Here is a 27,466-nt window from a genome sequence, read left to right as displayed (position 1 = left end):
CATGACTGAGACTGGAGAGTGACAACAACAATGTCACCCCTCCTGCTTCTGTATGAGCTATGGCACAGTACAATATCACTGGAGACTTTTAAGAACACTGACAGCCCTATTATTACAATTTCTGTTTCAGCACTGAACCCTGCCACCTCTCTCTGTTTCTGAGTGAGTTATGATACAGTAAAATGTAACTGCAGATTTAGAGCAAGCCAGCCAGCCCTAAAATGTCTATGGCAGCACTGACTCTTGGCAATGGAGCTCTCCTCTTTGTCTGTTACCTATATAACACAGTAGAATTTGCCTGCAAATTCAGAAGACAAGCATGCTAGCTCTCCTATTAGTATTTCAGCAATGACTCTTAGCATTGGAGCAATGGAGCTGTTCTCTTTGGGTGTATATAACACTGTACACTTTTTGGTGCAAATTCCGAAGAAAAGCCTGCAAGGACTAGTATTTGTATTTCAGCAACGACAATTAGCAATGGAGCAACGCAGCTCTCCTTTTTGTGTTACCTATATAACACAGTAGAATTGGACTGCAGAATTATATTAACCCTGTAAGCACTATTATTTGAATTTTTCTGCAATGAGATTTAACACTGGAGCTTTCCTGAATGTCACTGATTACTTTCTTTAACACTGCTACCACCCTCCTCTTTCAATTCTAAAACTTTGCTCTACACTCTATGCTACCCCTTCTGTGTCCTTCTCTCAAATGGCGCTAGCTAGATCGCCATGGAGGGCGGTATTTATAGATACCAAAATTCACGAGATCCGAGATCCGACGATGTCACGATGATGTTTTGCCTCGTTTTCGATCGCGAAAAAGCACAAAAATACTGAGCAGACTCGGCTCGATACTCGGATCCCCTAAGTTAGGGTGTATTCGGTTCCCGAGGAACCGAGCCTGAGCATCTCTAGTAGGCACACATTTATGTTAGTCAGGTGTGTGGAAACCATACCCTGTGATGGTCGACTTAGGTTCGGTGCAAGTACAGCTTGTCTGAGCTGGCTTGCGGTGAATTACGATTAGCCCAGAGGGGTGCGTGTTCCGGATAGCCTGGGGACGGTTGTCACATTAATGGTAACAAACTGTGCGTTTTGTGGATGGACCAGGTTGAATACAGTGTTCTCCCGCCACCATGGCAGCTCCGGTTTATTTAAATAAATGAGAATTATTTTGCCAACAAGTCGGTGAGGTGTCTTTTATTATATTACCTAAGGGTTAAGACTAAGGTCTGTTGGTTATGTTATCAACTATAAGCATTTTATACAAAATGCAGTGAGAGTACAGAATGTACAGAAATATTAATATTTTTTGGCTTAAATAGATCATTGGTATTGTTTAATTAAGTATCACTTTTTGTGTATATATCAAGCTTTTTCTGACATTGCTTGGTGTGCACATAGGAATGTGACCTCTGCCAAACTGCAGCATGGAGGCGCAAAATTGGTCTCATCAATTCGTCAGAATTCAGAAAATGACCCCACCGACTTTAGCACCAGCCTGAATTTACATTGCAGTTGCTGCCTAATATATATATAATAAATAAAAACATTTGTCACAAATCAAGACTGTTTTCTTTTTTATTTTTCTTATTTCGTTTGCTTTTATTCAGAACAATATAACCACTGTTTGTTGGTTTGTTGCACAGACTAATAGACGTAATTATATAGCTTTTTTTTTTTTTGGGCCTATTTTATTAAAGTGCAGATTTGCATATGCTAACCTCAGTTAGTAAAATATGCCAGTTAATATTTCTGTGTCAGCGTATATATATCATTTTGTTTGAATTTATTTTTTTAGATCATGTTGCATCACAGCCCTTTGTGTAATTTGGTGGCCTTCTGCAGCAGCTTAGAGATACGCTTTCCTATGACATTCCAGGAAGCAATAGGCAGCGACAGGAAAATAACCAAGTCCCTTCACTAATCCCCTATCCTATTTTATCTGATGGACTGAGCTGCAGCTAAAGCATCACTCTGCAAGTGGAAGAGGAAAACACTTAACAAGATGTAACCAGGCGCTGCCTGTGCATATCTCCCTGTCCCCAAAGGTGCAACTCATGGTTAGTTCACCATGTGTGTCTCTTTGGTCATCTTCGGCTGCCTTGTGTTTGGAAGCCTTCCTTTATTTTGCTTCTCCTGCCCATCTCAGTGCAGCTGCACCTTCCACTCACTCGGCGATGGGTCTAAATCCAGGTACGGCCACAATTTTGTCTTAGGCTCCTACATGTATCACATGCCGCCTCACCTTCTGTGTGCCCCATTCTAGAATTGCATTTTATACTCTATAGATTTTTCTTCGTTCAATTTGTGCTACAGCTTCCTGTTTGCAAAGGATTAACTTCTGTAATCTGATTTCACGAAAGCATTTAAATGCCTTCTGCGCTGCAGATACTGCATAATTATAACTAGTGTCAGTAAGAAATGAGGGCACCCTTCGCCAAAAAAGTGACAAAAAATACGTAGCTTTTCCTATGAACATTATTTTCTTTCATTTTGCAAAAACAATTCTACATGAAATTTTATTTTGTCTTGCACAGTAAAGTAAGCCTTAATTTTTTAAACTGCAGGTGCACAAAGCTAAAATCATAGTTGTATTGCTTGTTTGTATATAAACTAACAAGAAATAAATTTATCTTCCTGTGAATTTGTTCAAAGCAACTTCTAAATACCATGCATTTTACTATTCAATTAAGAATTGTCCTTAAGAAAATATGTGACAGTGGAAAATAAAGATGAACATTTTAAATTTGATACCAAGAATTGTATTCATAGCAGGATCTATACTTAGTGACATGAATATAATTTGACTTTCAATTTAAATATACTTATCTGAGAAAACCATTGAATGTAAAAATTTTATTGACTTTAGTCCAGTGAAATACTAAGTATTTGAATGTTTTACATATTATTTCCTTAATATGGTTTTATTTTGTTTGTTTTTATTTCAGTCTCTTACATGTTTTTTTTTCCATTACTTCTATTACATTTATTTTATTTTAATTATCATCATCCTCATCACATTTATTTGTATAGCGCCAGCAAATTCTGTAGTGCTTTACAAACACAGTAATTAAACAATACTGGGTAATACAGACAGACAGTGAGGTAAGAATGCCCTGCTCACAAGCTTACACATTATTCTATCATCAGGTCTGTAAATATGTATAATTTGCTCTTATTTGTGATCTCTTGTATTTCTAAAGTGGTAGTTCCGATATATATATATATATATATATATATATATATATATATATATGTATGTGTATATATATATATATATATATATATATATGTATATATATATATATATGTATGTGTGTATATATATATGTATATATATATATGTATGTATGTATATATGTATGTATATATGTATGTATATATGTATGTATATGTATATATGTGTGTATATGTGTATATATATATATATATATATATATATATATATATATATATATATATATATATATTATATAGCAGTCCAGTTATTCACATTTCAATTTTAAACTCCTATCATGCATTGGCACTTAATTTTTCAAATAAACTCACAAAATATATTAAGTGATTTTTAAGTCACACTTCAGCAAATAAAACTAAACATTTTTTACACATATAAGCAAATTTGATGAAACATAAGTTGCTGTTTTTTTATATTCCATATACACAATATCAATATGTTAAAAATCTGTATTTATTGTTTCTAGTTCCAGGCCATTACTGAAGTACAGGGGTCTCTCTCTCTCTCATATATATTTTTTTAAAAGCTCCCATTATTCTGTTGGATGACACACTTTTTGAATAGAAATGACAGAAATGTGGGCCTCTACATGGAAACAACAGGACAGTACTGTTTTATTTAATAAAAGCAAGCCATAGATAAATACTGAAATAAAGCTTTACAGTATGTAATTCATAATAAAGCAATATGTTCCTCCAGTACTGCTTTTTTAATACTTCTTTAGAGTGAAACTTCAAATCTCTGAAAAAAAGGTTTCAAGGAATGGTGTCTATAAAATCCACTTAAAATGCACAGGTTAGCATGTACATCTTTCAGTAATAGCAGTATGGCTATTAGTATAATATTATTCACTTCTAGTTTCAAATAAAACAGTTTCAAGAGACTATATATGTAGGCACTTTGATGTTGTGAAAATAGGTCGCATGAGATAGTAGTACAGATTAATTCATCATAGAGCAATCTGACATAGGGAAGCTATGCCATCTCCCCCAGAGCCTACAATTCAGGTGTAATATACCTTTACAAAGAAATATTGATCAGAGGGCATTCGTAAACATTACTGAACATTATAAATTACATGCACGGTACATGATAAAATGTGCTTGAACAGGAAATACAAGTGGAGTCGTTAAGAAACACAAAACCAATATATAGACAACAAAGAACGTGTATATTTTGTACTTCTAACCTATTACAACCACTTGGCAGAACACTTAGAATAGAGAACTCATGTGTTCTTATGAGAACCACAGTTAAACTATTGTATAAGTCTGTCTCATATATGTTACATATATTTACAGATACTTTATTATTATTCTTATTATTCTTACTATTACCATTTATTTATATAGCGCCACTAATTCCGCAGCGCTGTACAGAGAACTCATTCACATACTATTCTAATTTTATAAGAACATTTTTGTTTAATTAATTATGCCTTATCAATTAATAGCATACGCTACTTGTACATTGATGTCTGAGAAAGCAAGAGCAAGACATATGCATGTTTAATCAGGTATGCCAGTGTTAATTGAACATGTGACTGATGGATTTATGTGAGAATCAAATCAGTGGCACATGTAGCAGCAAGTAATTCAATCAACATATACTTTGTTGCAATTAAAAACACAGCCATGAGTTCATTTAATTACTACAGGAAGAGCAGGAGTGAAGGTCAGAACAGCCTAGACTGCCATTAATTCTGATTGCTGTTAACACATCCACACTGTGGTCTACAGCTGTTTTGGCCCTTAGCCCATCAGGGTTAGTACTAGTTAGGAATTGTCTGGCAGCATACAGATGGTAAATTCTGACAAATAGTTTAAACAGATTACTACAAAAAATGTTAAATAGAACAGGCAGCCTATAAACAAAATGTTGCATATATTGTATGTAACAACCATATAGTTTTATAAATGATCTCAGGCAGCACCATGGAGGCAGATGCAAAGTGTCTTTTTATGTCTGTCCTGATTTCCACACTGCCCGATACTGTGTAGCATTGCGGTGCCTTACAAATCTACGATAATAATAGTATACTTTCCAGTCTCTGTAGCACATTTTCCCCCTGCTATAGTGAAAAGAAACAGGGACATATCAGTCAGCGCACACCTAATACCTCCATGGGAGGGAGCCACATGCAAAACAAATTAAAGATAAATGTATTTTCTTCTTTCTTGGTCTGTTGTAGTCAAAATGAAAAGTTCCGAGACTCCCCATCTTTGGCTGTTAATCGCAAGCGTCCAACATGAAAATGCATTAATGCTTGTGACCTGGCTTTTGTTGTACGGATTGGCTTATCTTAGTGAATCATGTTCCCTGTCCATGCCCGGATCATCCTAACACTGAACAAATTTTCTAATGCTTTATAATCCACATATGGAGATTGTAAAAACACAATACAATTAGATTATGTCTATGTCCTGTGGCCACATTGTGTTGGGTTGGGGTGTGTATTTACCCAATGTTCAAGTAGAGTGCATGCCTTTGTGCGAAGATGCCAGGTGAATCAGAACCGGTGGTAGTCTTCATATCGAAACAGAGAAACCCGACACCGCATACCCAGACATTATGGCGACTTTATTAATCTTGCTTTTAAGGTGTTAATTTAAGGAGGCGCCAACTGTACAATGTGCTATACAAAGGCTTGTAGATTGTAGAGCTGGCGCCCCCTTCAATTAACGCCCGGCATGTTCATTCATCGGAATCCTTTTGAAGTGTGTATTACAAGCAGTCGTTCTCAAGAGTCTGTCGGGGAACACACCATCCGTGTGACCGTGTTAGGATATGAGGTGTCAGGTTTCTCTGCATCGGATTAAGGTACCCAACCCATGAGAACTGTCACAGGTACATAATACTGAGTGGCCATATAGCCCTTCTAGACCCCTCCTTAGTTGCTGGGAAAATTGGTTACCTTGGTACCTCCGCTGAGGTAAGGGACCAAAAACTATACAAATAAAACAGTAGCCTTAACCAGCCTCATCAGACAAACAAGGCACTACTCATAAGAGAGTGACCAGTGAACCTGAACAGCAAGTACTTATGCCCAAATGTATTGAGGGTTTCCACCTCTTTGCTTTTTTGGCAGACTCATTCCAGCAAGCGCTGCCTGTATGACACAGCTATGACTCTTCATGCTCTCTCTAGCCCATTGTTAGCACTATTCTGTTGGAAACCAAATACCCAAACAGTGCCACAATCTTTCTTGCATAACCTGTGCCACATGCCTACCCAGCTTCTTCTGTTATCATCTCCACTATGTCTGGGAGTGAGACCTTTGTGACATAGGAGGGCAAACACTGGGACAATTTAGCAGTTAAGGTTTGGAAAGGGACTGGAACTGAATAATTGTTTGTTTCAGTAACTGCTGAGGAAAGGGATTTTTTGGTGCAGTGAATAAAAACATACATTCTATCCATCATCCTTTTTTTACTGTACCCCTTATGTTTTTCCAAATGCTTTCAAATTGTTCCTCTTTTGAATCTGATGTTCAGATTTATACTGAAATTCTATACTGATAAAGTAGCCATTCATTTCCAAACATATAGTGGTGTCCATTCATTATGTCCTTTAGTTCTTTCACGTGACAGTAGTAGTAGTATGTGCTGTACCTTAACATTTGCTTAATGATCTCAGGGCCAGAACCACCACTACGCAAACCTTAGGTGGTTGCCTAGGGTGCTAGGGTTTAGAAGACACTTTAAACACTAGATAAGTGACATGTTTATGTAAATATTCAGTTTTACTAATAGTCACTATTATTTTAATTTCCTTAGAACCAGATTTGATCCCACTACCTAGATACAATAATATTCCCTTCACCAGTTATAGATCGCATTTTTATTGAGATTTTTATACAGGGTCAAATGTAGACTTAAATAATTTTTCTGTATTTCCATGCTGTGCTTGAACACGAAAATACGTAGGTGTAAGTCCGTATGTAGATTGAGCCACACCTTTCACTTACTACCCTACACTTAGAGAAGAGGAATGGGGGAAGGAAGGGGCAGGTATGCGTAGGTCAAGTACAGTAAGGCTGTGTCATGTAATTTACATAACATGTAGAGGTTGAAGTAGCTACAGATAGGCCTATCAAGAAGTGTATCTGTTGAGGCTGCCTAACCCCAAGACATTGCTTGTATATAAAAACAAAAGAAAGATAATAATAAAAAGGCATATCTACCCCATAAAAGTGCTACCAGCACTAGCGCTCATTACTGTATTTTGTTTTATACATGTGCACTAATTGTCCCACTGGGCGCTGGATGCCAGGGCATGCTGGTCAAAGGCAGATTGGGAACTTAAAGTGGTTCTGGAAAATATTCTGAAAGTTGCCTCATGTAGGCGGCCCAAATAAATGGTGGGTGGGACCAGTACAAAAATGGGCAGAGTTAGCACACCAGTAGCTCTAGCCACATCGGGTTTTGGCGAGGGAAATGCATAATGCAATGGTAGGAAGAGTCCGCCTTCTCAGTTGGTGGAGCGAACACACAAGTAGACAAAGTATTGCGCTGGTAGGTAGTGCAAACACAAGTAGGCAGAGTCAGCACATCAGTGGGTGGGGTACCCACATTGGTTATGTGAATGGAGCAGCTTAATCCAGCAGCAGGTAGTTCCCAGGGATAGCATTAATTTAATAGTAGATGGGTCTCCCATGGGTTCAAACATCTCCTTAACAGTATAAATTAAAAACACATTGGGGAGATTCAATGTCTCCGGAAAATCCAAGCAGACACCTCGTGCCGATGTTATGGCTTGAATCTTGGTTCATTTTTTCTCTCATCCCACAGAGGTGCTAGGAAAAATGAGCAGAGATTCCTACTGTAATTGGCAGTAATGTGCACAGTCGGACATCGTGGTGATGTCCGCGCGCCACATCACTGGCAATTAAATTTCCCCGCTGCCTACTTGTATGCAAAATTTTAGGGTGTCCCAACCATGGTGGTGTGTGCCCTTACCCCCAAGAAGAGGTTCCACCCTCCCAATGTCCTCTATTCTTCCCAATGCCCTCTGTAACTCTTCTTGGGGGTTAGAGGTGGTATTTCAAAGATATAAAAAGCACATACTTTTAAATAAAACATACTGCATGAAAAATGTAAAAAAATAAAATAAAATTCCGAATTACATGAAAATACTCTCATGGAGACGACATACAAAATGTAATGCAAAGTTTATACTGTTTTGCATGATAATTTGGGCAGTAATAGTGATACATATACAATACAAAGAGCATCCTAGTGACCATCATACAATAAAAAGAGCATCCAAATGACCATCATACAATACAAGCCAATTTCATTCATATTCTTTAACCCCTCAGTCTCATCAAAAGACTGTAATGTGTGCCCCATGTTTCTGTCCCTGTATATGTGTGCCCAGTGTGTCTTTCCCTGTATGTGTATGCCTAGTGTGTCTGCAACAGTATATGTGTGCCCAGTGTATTTACCAGTATATGTATGCCCAGTGTCGTACCAGTGTATGCATTTGCAGAGTATGTACCATTATACGCATGTCCAGTGTTTCCACCATGTATGCATACCCACTGTCTGTACATGTGTATGTGTACCCAGTGTGTGTACCAGGGTATGTGTGCCCAGTGTCTGTCCCTGTGTAAGTGTGCCTCCTGTGTGTACCTGTAGTTTATGAAAAATTACCTACCATATGATGTCAGTGACAGCACAGTGCGGAAGAAGTGAGTCCCGCTGCCGTGTGTGAATAGGAGGGGCCATCAGAGAGGAGGTAGAGGCCATGCACTATAGCAATTAAACTGCACTGACAAAACTTTGAAAATAAGGCAAGGGGGAAGGATTAAGGCAATGCCCAGCTTTATCAATCAATATTTAAGGAGGCTGTGGACTGGCCCTACTAGTCATCTCCACTGCCGGAGTCAAATGTAAATAAATACTTTTTATTTTCTTTTATCCCCGTTCACTCCAAGAAAGACATTAGATGGCCTCCTCAGGCTGCCAGCCTACCGGGAGGGATAAGTCCCGGTAGGTTCTATTGCCAATCCTCTCTTAATGCTGGCTCTTATAGTTCTACAAGTGACAACATGATCTGGCACCCATGGGCAGACTGCCCGTGTGTCTGTCCCTATATATATGTGCCCAGTTTGTCCCTGTATATGTGTGCCCAGTGTGTTTCTCCCTGTATATGTGTGCCCAATATGTCTTTCCCTGTATATCTGTATGCCCCGTGTGTCTGTGTCCCTGTGTGTGTGTGCCCAATGTGTCTGTCCCTGTATGTGTGTCTGTCTTTATATATGTGTACCCCGTGTATCTGCACCAGTATATGTGTGCCCATTGTCTGTACCTGTGTATGCGTGTCTAGTGCCTGTAGTTTATGAAAAATTACTTAACAAAAGATATCAAGGACTCCTCAGTTCGGAAAAAGGGGGTCCCACTGCAGCAAGTCAGTGGGAGGGGCCATCAAAGAGGGGTAGAGGCCGTGCACTGTAGCATTGACTGCACGGACCCTACTTTGAAAATGAGGCAAGGTGGTGGGATTAAGGTAGGTCCCAGCTTTATTAATCAATAATCCAGGAGGCCATGGACTGGCCTGACTAGTCATCTCCACTGCCGGAGTCAAATGCAAATAAATAATTTTAAGATTATTCTATTCCATCCTGAGCCAACCGGCCTACCGGGAAAAGTCATGGTAGGCTCTCAATCCACCCCTGATGCTGGCTTTTGTAGTTCTACAAGATCCAGCATACCCAAACAGTTTAGATATGCTATAACTTGTTGGGACCAGTAGTGCACTATTTGTTTTGCCATTTATTACGCCCCACTCATGGCACCAGGGATGTGGAATGATCCCTAGTACTTTCAGCATGGGACTGTTTTCTTCTAGGGAATTATTTTCCTTTGGTATGTGTTGAGTGGGGGTGGGTGGACACAACATGTTTTTTTTACAATTATTATTTCTTTAAAAAAGACAAAAAAAATGTATTGCCACACCAGTCATTATCATCAAGTTGATGACGATGACTACCATCTCCCTACAGCATTATATGCTTACTCCAGCATAAATATTTTATGTAGTATGCAGATTTGCAGGGCTATTCAGATATCTGCAGCTCTCTATACTATGTAAAATGCACATTTTTTTTATTGCATTTTATGTCTGTATTTTTTTATGTAAATTGTATCCAGTTCTATATTAGGTCCACAATGTTTAAAGAGGCTGGACTGGTAAACAAGGGGGATTATTATGTCAAGACTTAAGTGTAACATCCATTCCCCCTAATCACCTAAGAGAGGATCTGGGAAGTAGCATGCCTGGTATGCAAAAATAGTTGAGCTGAAAAGTGCTCTGCCTGCACACTTCTAATTGTGTGGATCTCTCAGCTCTCCTTAATGTTCTTCAGCACTGAGGTTGATTATGGCTGTCGCTGAGGAGAGACAGAGCTGAATGATTAACATAGTAGACAGGTTTCATAATATGTAATAGTGGAACTTGCTGGACCCGCTACTGGGTAACGGTGGGAACCAGTGAATAATGTTTTTGAGAAATGTCCATAATCATATATAGGTGAATCAATCTATGTGACTGTGTCGGTAGCTATCAACAAGTTCCTTTAAACTATGACCCATTGAGGTCTCCAAAGGTTCATTGTCTGTACAGTGCTCACTATATCTACGCATCATCATATCGCCATGCTAGGACCATTTTAATAAAAGGGCACTAGGGCCACCAGGGCCAGGTACTCATTATGAGACCCTAATGGTGCCTAGAAAAGGAAGGTCATAAAGGAACTTAAATCTCAATTGCTGGTGTTCTAGGAAGATAGGAGAACCCTTACTTAAAATACATTATCTCCCCTTTCAAGTATGTTGTTGACCAAGTTAATCCTGGTTCTCCTGGGTTAAATAAAAAACTTTAGACATATAAACTTTACCCATAGCATATTAGTCATAATCCTAAATCTTATCTAGCCTTACTCTAAACTGTAGACCTAAAATTAGCACAACTAATAATCCAATCCAAGTCCGAATAGAACACCTAGCCCAAGCTAGGCTTAACATGGGTCTGATCTTGTCACCACAATAAACTTTTAAATGGCATGATTTATTGCACTAGAAATGTAATTGTTATTTTCACTTGTCTCCTTTGTCACGAATAGTCTTGCTACTCCCTGATTTAATATCTTATCATATATTCACACAGTCAAACAATATATCATCTCTATTTTGTCAAGTAACCTCTCCTAACTGCCTTTACCAGTCACAACCTGAACTTGTTACTTGGAAGTGTTTACTTTATGAGGTTACTCACAATTCCAGCACTCAATCTTCCTCTCACTTATCACACAGGTTACAGATATGCTGAATCACCCCCGAAACAGCACTCACACAACCACACCCACTTTGGTTTGCCACCACCTATTGAATAAGGGCAATAGGACCCCAATATACCGCCTCACACTGGCACACAATGAGCACTCACTGTTACACACAGTTAGCAAGGCACATACCAGCAATCAAAGGTTTAACACTTAACCCTCTCAAGGCTTTATCACACAAATGTACATGCAGGCACACACTCAACTTGGTATGCAAATGTATTCACAAATTCACACCTCAGCCATGAAAGGTTTAACATGGTCAAGCAATCTATCTCTACTAGACCGGCAGTGAATTAATTTAGAGTAATAAGGACATCACTAATTAAATTATCAATTTAATATACAAAAAGTACAATGCTTACAGGTTATGTATAAAAAAAACAATTAATAAACAATTGACATACAAATAAAAAGTTGCAAAACAGGTAAAATAAAGGGGTAAAATTCAGACTTACAAACAAGTTGGTATAATCTGCACCAAGGGAAATTGGTTTGAAGATGGACTGCTTATCAATGATGATTGATTTCCCGAAAGACTGACAGTTTGTCCCTTCACAACACAAGTTTTTAAGCAAACTCAAAGGGGACGGCATTCACAGGGGTAATGTGGATGCTAATATGGGCGCGGAAATGCCCCTTGGGTGTCACCTAAGACTTGTTTAAAACTATTCTTAAGTTTTGACCTGTCTTAATGTTTTTCAGAATTATCCAAGAAACATAACTCCCCCTTCAATAAACCGGTCATAATCTCCTGCATATTTAAATACCAAACATGATGGGATTATAACAATATGACATACCTTTCCCAAAGACACGTGACTAGAGCTGTTCACTGTACCACTAGTACCTGTAATTCACAATCCTGGTGTGGTTTCTGTTCCTCAGTATGGAGTACCACACGGATTTCCCAAAATATGAAGGCATTTTCTTTGAAGTTCACATTTCTATATACCTGCATAGAAAGCCTTTGTATACATAAGATCTCAAGCTATGAGCGGTTCCTTAGAGTCTCTCTCAGTGTCAAAAAACTCTTCCATGTCAGGATGCTGCTCAACCCAATGGGCCTTTGAAGCTGCTCAGCTTTTCCTGAAAGTGTTGCTGTAATCTTTTAATATATAGGTGGGCAGAAGCATCAGGTAAACACACACCAGATCCGCTGACTTCACATTTTACACCATAGTAGCCCAATTTATACATGATTTCATTTGATATAACATATTTACAGTGTAGTTATGATAAGGCTTTATTCCCCACAATTATGTTATTGGTTAATGCTTGTTACTGTAATTCCTATCTGTTCACTAGACCCTTCTTTACAATAAAAATAATGTGTTCTACATTTGGGATACAGATGTCCGTTCACTGTCATGTTTGGTGAGATGTGTGCTTTGGGCTCTCTAGTGTCTTACAGGCTGTTAGTGGCAATAATTATTTACCAGGAGGGTAATTCCCGCAGCGCCAGTTCTGCTTACCAAAAGTGGCCCACTGGGCCACAGATCATGTGAGAGATCTGAGATCAGGTGATCGAGGAATTGAAAGTATGTCAAAATTGATCAGAAAATGAGTATAAAGGATCATATACTGAATGAACATATGATGATGCAGAAACATTATGGGTATTGCTTAATGCAGGTTTAAAAGCTGAAGAGTTTTTTGTCGGAGTATATTACTAATCCCTTGTGTAAATAGTGAGAAAGAGAGACTGTAACTGTCACAGACAGAAAAAGGCTGCACAATTGAGCAATTTTGACATTGTAATTACCCTAATGCTGACTGGTGCAACAGGACTGAGTACGTAGCAAAGGGTCACAGCTTTTTAAATTTGCTGCCGGACAATTTCATGGGTTAATAGGCTACAATAGATGCATTGCTGGATCTAGTTATCTCAAACAATACATCTCTTGTTACAAATGTTCAAATTAAGGAAAAACTGGTGAATAGTGATTATAATCAATACTTTGATTTAGCTATAAAAAAGAAGAGCATGTTGTTGCAAAAACCACTTTAAAAGGGGAATTTCCACATGCTGATGTCATCAGTTCAACACACAAACTGGAGTTAAGTTTTCTTAAGGGAAAAATATAAAACACAAATGTAAATATTTTATTGTGATTTATATTCATATACTTACCAAATGATTCCGGTGGGGAACAAGTACAAAATAAAATAAAAAACAATCTGGCTTACCACAAAGTTAAAAACCTAAGATAAGAAGGCATTTAAACTATGTCAGAAAGGACAGAATCTGCTGTGAGATACAAGGAATGCAACAAACGTTACAAAATGTCAGATTGACTAAAGGAGAGAATGAAATGCAGTTTACCAAAAAGAGTAAGACCAATTCCCAAAAAATATTTTTATATATATATATCAATTATGAAAGTTGAACAAAACTGGTACCCCCAAAAAATTAAATATGTCTTGCATTACCAAAAGGTTTCTTAATAATATACTTCTTATTTATTTCATGTACATGGCCATATTCAAAGAGCTTAAAACTAATCAATAAAAAAACAACAATAGTCCCACAATTGTGGATATATAATTCATAGATTATAAAGCTCAAACCACTACTTAGTTTGTGTAGTACCCTCAAAATCTAATCAGGACCCAAAAAAACAAAAAGGTCCCACTTCAAAAGAGATCTTGAATTGTCTTTAGTAGAATTTAGATCCATCAAAGAAATGGGTTAAAATCCTCATCACCAATGGGCCCTGGGACCTAGAGATTACTGGCCCAATGCTGAGTAGCACTAGGCCCTTTCTTGTACCCCTTGGTGGTGGGTACCAGGGTAATTGTGACCCTGTTAGTAATAAATCAATTTTTGTGCCCCATTATTAATAAAAATACGTAGTAATAGCCCTGTCTGAATAAAATTAGTAGTGCTATGGGTATTGGAGAAAAATTATTAGGGTCACCTTAATAAATAAATTAGTTGTACCCCCATTAATTAGCAATAATGTTTTTCTCTAATAAATACTTACCTAAAATCATCTTCTTTTATTAATCTGGCATATCGCAAAGTGAAGATGGGTAACCCATATGCAAATTAAGAAAAAACCTTATGGAAGGAAAGGGTAACTTCTGAGGAGCAACTAACATGAAATGAGTTAATCTCCAGTTAGCCCGTCTACTTAGTAACCAAACTGCAAATGAGGAGTGGTCTTTTATCTGTGATTGGCTGAGTGATACAGGTGGCTTTCACGTTTAGCAGCCCCCTTTTCCATAGAGCATAATATGCTCTCACTGCTATTCAGTTGTACCCAGATTTTAACATGTCGCAGTATGGAGGTATGTCGTACAGGAGATCCCGGAAGGGGGATGAAGTGTGAGGATGGAGCAGGGCAGGGCGCTGCAATTTGCATCATTTTGCCCCCTCCTATAATGCAATGATGCAAAAGCGTGATTCTGCCGAGAGTGGTGAGGGCATACTGTTGTGAAAATATAACTTTTATTTTATATATGATTAAAATAAGCGAAATATATTAAAATAAACTAAACCGTTTCATCATTACCTCTGATGAAACGGCGGTGAACGCCGAGTCATTCACAGGTTGGAACATTTTCTCAAACCTAACATTGAGCAAGTTGCTCTTCTACATATACCTTTTATACAAATCTATACGGTTATGCACTTCAAATTGTGCGGACTATCATATTAGTGAGATAGCTATGAACTAGCCATTTACAACTATGGTACAAGTGTTTATCTTTCTTCACATACCTTGTATTTGCAATTACAAGTGGTTATGCACATTTTATTGTGCGAACGGTCATCATAGCCAGCTTGATTAACTGGCATTCTACCACTACATCATATTGTGCTGGATCATATTTTTATTGGATTCGATATTTTCCATTATATAATTGGCACTCTAATTGAGGATTGTGTCAATAATATTGTTATTTCTGGTCTTTTTACAATATTATATTGCAGTCTCAATTTTTATTTATGCACTAACAAGCTATATATTAGCTATTAAATTGTTTTATATAAGATCTCAAGCTTTGCGCTATTTCTATTTCTGTGGGTTGGGTACGATTTATCTATGCTAAGAATTCCGACATGGGCAATTCCTCCCCAAAGAAAATGTGAAAGAATTAAAATCCGACTGTAAAATAAAGAGACTTCTGTTGAACCCGATGCTGAAGATGACCGATGGAAGCACAATGCTGAAAGCAAGCCATTCCGATTGAAAAAGTCTTCGGCAGTGCGGGGTGACGTCATTGCAACGTCTGTCAATAAAAATTTCAAGCGGCAATATGGACACCCCTAAAGTTAAGTGCTTAAACACTTAACCCCACATTGCCGCTTTAAATTTGTACCCAACCCAACCCATAAGTTCAGTATCCTGGCAGATTCACACCAGAAGGCAGAAAAATAAGAATTCAGGCTACAGTAACATACAGCTTGGCTATAACTATCAACTGTATGAGAGAGACAGAGGCACCCTGCAGTATAATAAGCAGGGAGCCAATTGATAAGCACCTATAGAGTTGAGCCTTCTTTCATCGTGATTAACTGCAGTGCACTCATGGGATCACTTTGCCATGCTTGTCTGGTTGCTTATGGGATGTCTAAGCAAACCTGCAGCTGCAGAAAGAAATGAGGATTGAGGGTGTGTGCGTTTTCAACCACCGATCTTGACAGGCCAGTACTCTGCTCTTGGCTTCCAGATTCATACCAGACAGTGGGGGTAGGAAGGTCCCCCCTGCCCTTAAGATTATTACTTTTATACAGTCTGTTTGCCTTTGTGTGGGTCAACTAGCTTTTTTTTTAATATAATGCCTTTTCATCTGAAACAACTGTCTAACTTTATTTTACCTTGTTGGACATAATTTGTTGCTTTTGGCCAAGCAGGTACACTTCAGACTGAGCAACTTAGGCTGGGGCAGTTATTTACCCTGAACAATCCTTTGTGAGGTAGGCAGGGACATAGTGACATCATTTGAGGTACTGCATAGGTAAAATGCCTACCAGTTATAAGGAAACTTAATCTCTGACATATAGTTAGCAGAAAATATTGTATAAAATTAGTCAAACCTCCTCATAGATATATTGAAACATTTTTCAGGTAACGTAAAATAAATAGGCAAAACATAAGTGAAAACTTAAAGTAATTCCATTATACTTATGACTCTGATCACCCAGGTCAGTATCCACCTCTCTCAATGATGATTTTACATACAATATATATATATATATATATATATATATATATATATATATATATATATAGGGTTCAAGAACAGAAGTATACATGCTAATTTTTCTTATTCTTTTTACTGACATGGTTGAAATAAATTTTTAATGATTATTTCCAATTGTTTTAGATTTATTTTGACTGAATAAAAAGAGTCCCATATTAGGTGGTCATTTGCATTATGTTGCAAGACAGACTGCTTTACTGCCTCTAGGACAAGTTTTGGTGGCTTAAAGTGGCTGTACTACTCTGACCAGGTCTGTGAGGTATGTGGGGACAGAGAAACATCATGGGATTTTAATTTTTAATTGGTTGCAGGACATGCTAAGCAAGTTGGTTATGTTTATTCTAAAACTGGTCTCTACAGAATTAGTCAAACCTATCTACAGGCAAAAAGCAAACTTACTGTAAATTTAGGAGCTAGTAGAATAGTACGGACTAATATTGTAACCACAGTTCAACTGTTTAATTAAAATAAGGCCTCTAAACAACAAATGTATTAATAAGATTGCCAGGGAACGTTACTAATAAATCACAGAGATGCCTTTGGTCTGAGTACCCATGTTTCAAGTATAGACCTCTATTTGCCATGTAAAATCCAGTCAATCCTAACAATCTGTAAAAATGAATTGTTCTTTAAATTTAAAGCCAAGAAATCTGAATTTGTTCTTAATGACTGACTCATTTGATGTAATTAAATCCATGTGATTTACTAGGATTTTTTATTTTATTAAAATGTATGTAAATTGGCCATTATATGTAAATGAGCTGTATGTGAGTTGTATATAAATAAGCCATTACCGCTGTTACCATTTGCTAGCCTTGCATACTATATCTGAAAACTGTAACGCACTGGGTAAACACATTGTGAAATCCTAGGAAGAGCTCTATGTGTTTGACATTTGCTTTTACTAGTTTTTTAAAAAAAAATCAATTAAATGGGTACCTCACCCTAGGGAGTATATGATCACACATGCATGGGCAAAGGTTAGGTCGTTGGTGACATTTTTGCGAGTTTGGGGGCAAGTTTATTTTGTGTGACTTTAGTATATATTGTGCTACAGTTCATGATAATATTTCAAATCATTATTATACAAAATCATTTTGCAATGCCTTAAAGAAGAGCAGTTTTAATAAAGAAGCAAATTGGGTATTTTCCAGGGGTCCATTAGAAGTTGCTTTTTGTTTGTTTTGTTTGGGGTTTTGTGCTTTTGTCTTTTTTTAAGGACCTCCCCAAACAATGCTAATATCGTACGGAATGCAAAAAGAATGTTTCTTATTGAGTGAGTTATTGAACAAAGTAATATTGGTACTCCTGAGTCATACAAAAATGAAAAGAAAAAGAATATTACCCTCATCTTTATATTGTTACAGTTGCAAGTTGTATAACTTTGCAAATGAATTTAGAGCTAGCTAATGCAATTACAACCACTTGTTGTAATCACCATTTTAGATAATATTTCTATCTCATACAAGGCCTCTAATACAATTGTTAACATATAATTTATGATTTTAGATATTAAGCATCAAAATAGATATAAAAATCAATTTCCTTATTTTTTACATAGGTTTTGCAGGATATATCTTTTCTAAGTATAATGTGATCAGTTTTGCTATACCACCTAGATATGCTAATTGAATTAAACATCTCCTAAAAGGTTCGCCATGTAAATGGGTAGTGATGTGTCCAAGCTTTATAACAATCAGGATGTGCTCATCAGTGGTGAATAAACCAATAGCTGCGTCATCTGCAGCAGAAAACAGTCTTTTAAAAAATGAAAAGCATTTATAAGTTTTAATAAACCAGGATAATATTTAATATATACAGTCAGGGATGTTCAACTGGCGTTCAGCAACCAGAGTCAACCTTTCAAAACATTATGACTCCCATCTCTTCTGACAACCGTCATAGACATCATTGTTTGGCATAATTTTTTTTTTACTTATTAAGTTTTATGCATTTATGCATTATTAACTAAGTATTTTGTTCTCTTTTACATTGTATATCATTTATATTATATTCTGTGTTTTTTATTATCTAATTAGGGAAGTACTTTGTAATGACCCAGAGATGACCTTAACACCAGTTAACATTCCAGCAGACACCTTTAAACTTCGCATAGAAAAGACCGCTATTAGACGTGTACAAGGGGAAGCTTTCCATCTACTGTCAAACCTAGAGTTTCTCTGGATGCCCTATAATTCAATTGTGAGTCTAAGTGTGGTTACATTACGGGGCCTGAGGAAACTTCAAGAACTTAGATTGGATGGCAATGACCTCATATCCTTTCCTTGGGAAGCCCTTGTCAGCACACCCCGTCTGAGGTTACTTGACTTGCACAATAATGAACTATCCTCAATACCTAAAGATGCGGCTCGTTACATGAAAAACATTACGTACCTGGATCTGTCCAGCAATAAACTCCTTACACTTCCTCAGGAACTCATTGCATCCTGGCTAAATCTGCATTCTGCTTCATATTTTTCAAGTGACCATTCTACTCTAATCCTAGGTAAGTACTGTCATGATGTTGAACATTTTATTTTGCAAACTGGCACATACTTAATTTATGTCCGATATACTTGTTACAAGAAAGTCTTTGAAAGAAATCTTCAAGAAAATATCTGATCAAAGTGCAGATTTTTTATTTGATATGTTTAATATCGTTTGAAATGCATTTATGAGATAAATGTGTAGGTTTTTTTTTTATCACATAGGTGTGGGTTCTGGCGCTGCTCAAGTTGTTAGACTGTCAAACATGTTCTTTTCTCAGAAGTGGAGACTTCCTCTCTTTATTGAGTGCACATATTTATTCCTCATATAGCATGTTGCAGTAAGAGTGCACCTCCTACTAACTACATTTGACCATCCTTTTAACCCAATGTAAGTGCATTTTTTTACAGCCTAGAAATAGAGTGTGGAAAGTTCTTCACCATATGCACAATTTCTCTCTCTGCTTACCTACTCCTACTGCAACATGCTATGGGGTCTATGCATGAAGCTAATTTTCCACTGGAAAGATGCTTAGACGGCTGTTTCCGCATCTTTTAAGTATGTTTGCTATGCACTACATGCCTAACGGAGGAGACTTCACAGAAATATCCTCCGTTTAGGCTAACACCATGCCCATAAATTACTATGGGGACTACAATGTTCTGCAATGCATCAAGCTTCGATAAACTATGCATTGTGCAGCCATCTCAGGATGGCGTTACCTGTCATTTCCTATGGGATTCTGCTGAAGCCTCTCTGGCTTTGCAGTAACCGATACAGTGAAAGTGCTGCTAGTAAATAGGAAAAAGTTTTTGCATCAACCTGGTCACTTCGCAGGGGCTCCCAGAGTAGCCCTGGCATAGTGCATCTTAGCGGTGCATAAATATGCATCACTGTGATGTGCAGCGATGCATATTTAGCAGCACTGCATCTTATGATGCATAGACCCTGTATGAAGCATAAAAGTGTGCGCTGAATAAAGCGATGAAGTCTCCACTTCATATACGCCTGTTAATCACACATTTATGTAAGTGCATTACTGAACTCACTGAACTGTAAGACACACGCTATTGGCTATAGTCTTATGTTCATGTTCATGCTTCTGTTGTTTTAAAATAGGCACCACTGCTTTAGAACTAACCAATAATAGTATTGGATCACCTTTTTAAAACATTCCACTAACGTTGCAGTGACCAGCATTTAGAGCGATTTTGAGAGTCTAACAACTTGAGCAGCGCCAGAACCCACACCTATGTGATAAAATACTTACTGAAAAAGGAAGGATACCCTTGCTAATTTCTGGGTTAAAGGCAGCAGCTTAAATTAACCTTTTTTACTCCTGAGCGCCCATTCTTCTCACATCAATTATTCAGATGTGTAGGTTTGTTTATATTTAATATTGACTCCATTTTCTGCATGTTGACTTAAATGTTGTACCTTACATTTATGATGTCCTCAATTTATATTTACTTTTACAGTTTTCATGACGGAACAATTTGTTCTGAATTACAAAACTTTTTTCAGCATGACTGTTGCAAAATAATTTATCCACTCTGGAGCATCACTAGTTCAGATTGTTGACACCACCAAATCTGTTAACAAGTAGTATTGGTAGTATTGTAGTATTATCAGATACAATATCAGATAAAAAAAACAACACTATCAGTTTTGCATATCAAACAGCTTCATCTGGGGTAAAATGAATATAAAAGCTGTCTGTGTGCCAATCATTTTCCCCAGCTATATTAATTAACATGTGTAACGAGAAGTGTGAGACTAGCAGTGAACTAGTGAACATGATAGCAGCGTTATCTTGTTGAAAAAAGTAAAACCAAAGGATTAAAAGCATACAATCACTTTATTAAGTACATTTTTCTAATACTGGGTAGGATCTACTTTTGACATGAATTTAGCAAGATGCTGGAAACATTCCATTGAGAATGTACATTCATGCTGAGAATTTCCTGTTCCACCCCATCCCAAAGGTGCTCTGTTGGATTGAGTGCAGGTGAATGTTAAATCTATTGGAGCACACTGAACTCATTGTAATGTTTCAGGTGATGTGTGCTTTGTAACATGACATGCAAGTAGCTATTAGAAAATGGGTAGACTGCGGCCATAGAGGTCAGTAACAATACGCAGGTAATAGTGTAATGTCCTGAACATTCAATATCTCCGGATACTTGGTAAGAATGAATAATAGATATAAGCAGAGCAGAATTAAAGAGGGGCACAAGGGGTACGTGGTCCTGGACCCCTCTCTTATGGACCAGTCTGGGACATTAAGCCACCTGACATATTTTTTTTATTAAATTCATCTAATAAGCAGCCAGGTCGTTTGCTGCCTCTGCAGCTGCACAGTTCGGCTCGGCACAGTAATGATGCAGACAGGATGTTCTGGTCAATATGTGAAGCACTATATAAACACCATTACCAAAATAATGAGAATTTAGCATAATGTCACAGGTAGACATGTAGGTTGGGCTGTAAAAAATGTGAACATGCTTTCTGTAGTAGCAAAAGTAGGTAAAGAGAGCTCAGAGGGCTGTCATGTATGAATGGGGTTTTCTCCAATTGAAAGTTGTTACAATTATTTTTATGTCAAAGTACATAATGTGAATTTGATTTTATAAATTGGGTTTGCATAGCTGCCAACAACAGCACAAAGTATAGTGTGTAACAAAATACATACAACTCATTTTTTGAGCAGATAGAGAAGGAGAGTGGTGGCTCTAGGATTCTGATTAGCCTCAGATGAAATTTAGTTGCAGTGCTACGGAGAACTGCAGAAATCCATCAAATTCAACCTTTTAGAAACTGCATCTTTATAATAATAAAATAATCATAAAAATATGTTGTTTAACTTGCAGGTCTGCAGGATAATCCCTGGTTATGTGATTGCAGCCTTTATGAAATGGTTCATTTCCTCAACTTCCCGTCTCCCTTAGTAGCATTCATAGAGCCGCGCCTGAAGTGCTATTCACCACGCAGCCTTGCAGGAGTACAATTTAACCAAGTGGAGCTGAGGAAGTGTCAGAGTCCAGTCATTCACACTTCTGTGGCAAAACTCAAGACAATGATTGGAAGCACAGTCTTATTGCGATGTGGTACTATGGGTATACCAATCCCTGAACTGAGCTGGAGAAGAGCTGATGGGAATAATATTAATGGATCTGGTAGGAACAATAACTTTGCAATAGACTTTTAATTTATTGCTCTATAACCAATTTAGTGACCAATTACCAACTCTGCTTTGTAAAGCTAGTGTGTGTTTCTAAAATCTTATTAAGCGTCCTTTTCAAAAGCTTACACTTGATCAGTTTGTAAAAAAAAAACATAACCAAAGCATGAACATTACTTAATCCAGACAATTGTTTTCCAGCAACATATGTGTTATTGCAAGAAATGCTGCACAGTGTTTTATGTTTTTAAACCGGCAACATTAGCTTTAATTATCTGTTAAACTAAAGTTATTTTTATTGTTTTGGTTTGCAGTGCACCAGGAAATATCAAGCGATGGTCTTAGCTGGTCCATGCTAAACTTGCCTACTGTGACTTATAAGGAATCAGGGGAATATATATGTAAAGCTAAAAACATTTTAGGAATGACTGAGGCCTTCATTTCAGTTCTAGTCACTGACTCCAACACAACTGATGAACCAAATGACAGTGGTATGTATCAAGAAGGTACAGATAAGACTTAATGCTGTATTACATTAGCAATGATTTGATGCTTTCATATGCAGATTTATACTATTCAAAGAACATCCAAAATACCTGTGAAATGTACACCAATATAAAGTTTTTACGCTTAGTTAAGCAGGATTCTCTATCTAAAACTGTAATATATTTGTGCCATGATGTTAACTTAATCATGATAATTAGGGCAATAATATATATATATGACCACATCATTGTATATTATAAAATCTGAAGTTACTTAAGCTAACATTGATTACAGCAAATCACTTTGTGTAAGCAAACAAGGGCTTCTTGTATTATGATGGAGACCTGCTACAGAGGGCCTGTTTTCTGTCACCTTGCTTTGATTGTTTGCTCTTCTGCGACAACAGGGCATCTCTGGTTAATCAACCATTTGTATTGCCCAGTTTAGTGTCTCATGGACCACAAATATTTGTTTTAAGTTCCTTTAGCTAGACAGGACCATATTTGGGTAACTTCAAGTTCAGTGTATAATCCTTATGGCAAACATAAAGGATCAAAGTAATACTTTCCATAATCCATGTTTGGGAAGACTTCTTTATAAAGAAGAAACTAGCCAGATAATATCAATTAATGACAGATATAGGACCCATAAGGAACCTACAGGTTTAATGCATCTCTCGAAGGAGTCAGTATAGTGTAAGCATATTTCATATGTATATGGGAGAAAAATCATTCCATGTTTGGTAGAATTTCTGCCATATCTCTGTTATGTTCCAGTACAGAGTTATTATGTATTTGTAGAAATGTTATTTTTAGGTCTGAACTTGGTGTGATGTGACAGAGGAGTGGGGTTGGGCAAGGAAGAAAGTTTAAAAACTAGTGACATGATTTTAGAAATTGACAGTTTCTGAGGTTCTGCTGATGAATTATCCACACCTTCTAGCCTTCCCCGAATGGCAGATTATACAAAAGAATATGTGAATGTAATTTTTCTGCTTTTGGATTTTATTTATGTTTTATTTTAAAATTTTAAAATAAGACATAAATAAAATTTAAATTTAAAATTGTAATTTATGTATGTTAATTTGTTATCATCACTTTTATTCAAATAGAGTTGTGACTTATTGTCACATTCCCATTTAACAATCTTCTGTCTTTATAATCTTAAAGAATTCATGTGCTAGATAGGTTTGATTTTTATATCCCTACATTTAAGCAGGAAGATGTTTGGTTCACAGTTAAGCTGGGTACACACTTGCATCTTACTTCAGATTTCTGAAACGATTTTACCACCGACTGAAAGTCTCGATGATCATGGAGATTCATGGGTACATATCTACACAATTTACCTTCATCTCTTATAACCATCTGCTGAAAAGATCGTGACTCTGTAAACTCTACAGATATTTGCCTGCACTGCTGGTCATTAACTCATACACACTTTAACATTTGTCCGACATCTTTCCATCATTTATCATGATTTTTAGGAAGTGTATAAAAGCAAATCAGCAGATGCGAATTTGGTAGGATAAAAGGATCAAGGTAGCGTACACACTCTTGCAATATCTGGCCAAACGGTTCTTTATTGTGTGATCTGAACAATAAATGCATTAGTGTTTACCCAGCTTAACTCTGATTAATTTAGATTGTGATTATATTTTGAGATAAGTCGGCGAGTAACTGAAGACTTCCTAATATGGCAGCTCTTTGTGGTTAACAGTGAGTGTGAGATATATACTTTGGGGAATTTTAATGATTTTGAGACAGACCAAGTGGTTTTATTTTGACTAAATCTTTTGCACCCAAATGTCACCAGGTAGGTCTTTTAGTGACAGTCTGAATTTAGCACAATACAAAAAAACAAAAAAACAAAGAAAAGCAAAACAGTATATTGCAACTCCAGCGCCTCTGTTTCATTCCTGGTGCCTGTTTTCTCATTGCAGTGTTCTGTTAATCGCCAAGTACAGAAAGTTTGAACTACAGTTTAGTGTCCTGTCCCTCTGATCATGGCTCGGACAACTCATTTTTTAAATACCACATACATTTTTATTCTGCCTAATAAATACTTATGTGTTATAACAGCACAGGTATATTTCCTGTCTTTTTTTATATATAACCAACACAAGTAAATTATGAACACTTCAATGTTAAAGGCTTGGTGTCTATATGCAATTTTCCAGGGTCCCTCCACAGCGTGTCATGATGATGACTATACCATTGTTCAAATCGGGATATTCCAGATTTTAAACTGGACTATTGTCAGCTAAAAACTGCATTTTTCAGGCTACCCAGTCATTGACTGGGCCCCCACATGAACCATATATGTGTCCCAAATGCCAAACACATAATGCCTGCAACTTTTGACTAAATCCATTTGTAATTTAAACTTTTTGAAATTCTCCATCTTGTATTTTTTTTCATTTTTTCAGAAAAATATCTGTCCACAGAAGACAACATTGGCATGCAAAGATACAAAGTTAATGGCAATCGGGTGCAGGACAGTGAAGTGCAGAATATCAATCCCAACTCTGTCATGAAACCAGACATCAAAGATCTAGGCAATATTTTATTAACTTCACCAACAAAGCAGCCACAGAGCGAGCGTTTGGTTAGAGGTGTTAAAGTTATTGGGGATACTGACCACAGTGTGTCTCTTGCTTGGAAAGCTCCTCTTGCCAAAAATATCACAGTATTCAGTGTTCTTTATGCAATCTTTGGAGAAAGGGACATGCGGAGGATCAATGTGGAGCCTGGCAAAACCAAAATTACTATAGATGGTCTAATCCCCCAAACAAAATACATTGCCTGTGTTTGTGAGAAAGGAGTAATACCCAAGAAAGAACAATGCATTATCTTCTCCACTGACGAAGCTGTTTCTGCTGGTGGCACACAGAAACTAATAAATGTTGTGGTGATCAGTGTAGCTTGTGTAATCGCTGTCCCTCTAACTTTGGTGGTCTGCTGCGGAGCTTTGAAAAGGCGATGCAAAAAAGGATTGGTCCGGAAGTCTAAAGCTATACAGGACTCCTATGTGACTTTTGAAAGTCTTTCCACCAGCAACAAAACAAAGGCAGCAGAAGGGGAATATTTGACTAGACATAATCCTGATGAATCAAATAGGCTACTGTCTGCACGGTCCAGTGTAGATTCTGAAGCAATACCAAAACCAGAGGGCCAGCCCAATGAGTTTTTTTGCTAATGAAAATGAACAATATACAAAATATACAACACATTCTGGAGCCAGGTTAATCTGACATTAACTATGTAAATAGAGAAAAGCTTGTTAACAATTAATGTGAACAAAGTAAATCCACCATGTGCCGTAACTTTTGGATATAAACACTAGTAGGTTCAAATAATGACTTGCAGTAATGTCATAATTGTAGCTGATTTGAAAGAAACAAAAATGTGAAATGTGAGAGATCACAATGTTGGGTATTAGCAGTGAAAACATTCCTGTTTAATTGTATTGTTTAATTTATCTAATAAATGTCTCCTTGTTAATTTTTCAAACATGTACATCATTTAAAGAAGTAGAAAACAATTGTTTCATTTTAAAACATTTCTTCAACAGAAATATAGCTACCTATATCTGAGTCACAGAGAGTTGTGAGTCAGAAGGGTGTTATCTTCACATCAAAATATAGTGTTTTAGCCTCTTCTGTCATCTTATACATTACCACGCAACTTTACTCATCTTATTTCTTCTACCAAATTAATCAACCCGTCATCAAATACCATTTCACATTAGGTCAATCCCATTCACAATCACTGTCATGTGTATGTCCCTAGTTCATGTCTGATTCTAATATTCTCACTTGATATTGTGCTTTATTCTCACTGCTGCCCTGCTGGATTATATGTCCTATCCTTCAGAGTCATAGGGGTATAATTACTATACGGCGGTTCCGTAGAACCGACAATTCCCGGTGCTTTGAAGTCATTTTCTTCAAACGGCAATTTTACTAAAGACAAAACCTAATGGGCGTTGTCTTTAATAAAAGTGCCATTTTTAAAAAATTACTTGGGAATCGATGGTTCTACGGAACCGCTGTATAGTAAATATGCTGATTCTCTAAATACAATGGATTGATGTACATTGTTTTCCAGCCAGTGATACATATACATATATATTTCTCAACAGATAGATATTATATATTTATGTATTTTTTAAACTAGTGTTTCTAGTACTGTATAATATAAGGTACAGGAGTTCTGGGACCATATACAGTAAAGAACATTATTCATTAGAATGCACAAGTTTCAACTTAGTGTAACCCCCTGTCACTGTGTGTAGTGTGGGGTGCAAAGGGTACACAGTGCACCTCCTTCTCAAGCCCTGGCTAGCTGATGGGCATGGGTGTAAATGATCAGGGGGTCCCTGCACATGCAGGTGTTTCTTTGTAGTTAGTGGGACACAGGTAATGTCACTTTGGTGCAGTGTAAAAGTCACAATAATTTGGGCGCCAGACCATCTCTATAACAAACTCAACTCTTTATTTACACTCTTCC

At 37.1% G+C, this 27,466-nt stretch overlaps 1 protein-coding gene across 1 annotated transcript; it reads left to right on the top strand.

Annotated features, from left to right (window-relative positions):
* Nucleotides 1-1,954: 1,954 nt before the first annotated feature.
* LRIT1 (leucine rich repeat, Ig-like and transmembrane domains 1) lies at nt 1,955-26,467 on the top strand. The gene is made up of 5 exons (XM_075216994.1): nt 1,955-2,198; nt 18,841-19,307; nt 22,159-22,464; nt 22,784-22,960; nt 25,384-26,467. Exons 1-5 carry the CDS (start codon nt 2,077-2,079, stop codon nt 26,151-26,153), a joined length of 1,842 nt encoding a protein of 613 aa, XP_075073095.1. The 5' UTR covers nt 1,955-2,076; the 3' UTR covers nt 26,154-26,467.
* Nucleotides 26,468-27,466: the final 999 nt, after the last annotated feature.

The sequence above is a fragment of the Mixophyes fleayi genome, chromosome 6 (assembly GCF_038048845.1).
Source record: "Mixophyes fleayi isolate aMixFle1 chromosome 6, aMixFle1.hap1, whole genome shotgun sequence".
NCBI classification, from domain to species: Eukaryota; Metazoa; Chordata; class Amphibia; order Anura; family Limnodynastidae; genus Mixophyes; species Mixophyes fleayi.
Note: the sequence above shows the minus strand (reverse complement) of the source record. Positions and strands in the feature narration are given on the sequence as shown.

Excerpts from the sequence above, each read along its gene's own strand:
- LRIT1 (XM_075216994.1), top strand. The coding sequence starts at position 2,077 with ATGTGTGTCTCTTTGGTCATCTTCGGCTGCCTTGTGTTTGGAAGCCTT. Across the intron at positions 22,465-22,783 it reads GAATAATATTAATGGATCTG|TGCACCAGGAAATATCAAGC; the intron begins GTAGGAACAATA and ends TTTGGTTTGCAG. Across the intron at positions 22,961-25,383 it reads TGATGAACCAAATGACAGTG|AAAAATATCTGTCCACAGAA; the intron begins GTATGTATCAAG and ends TCATTTTTTCAG.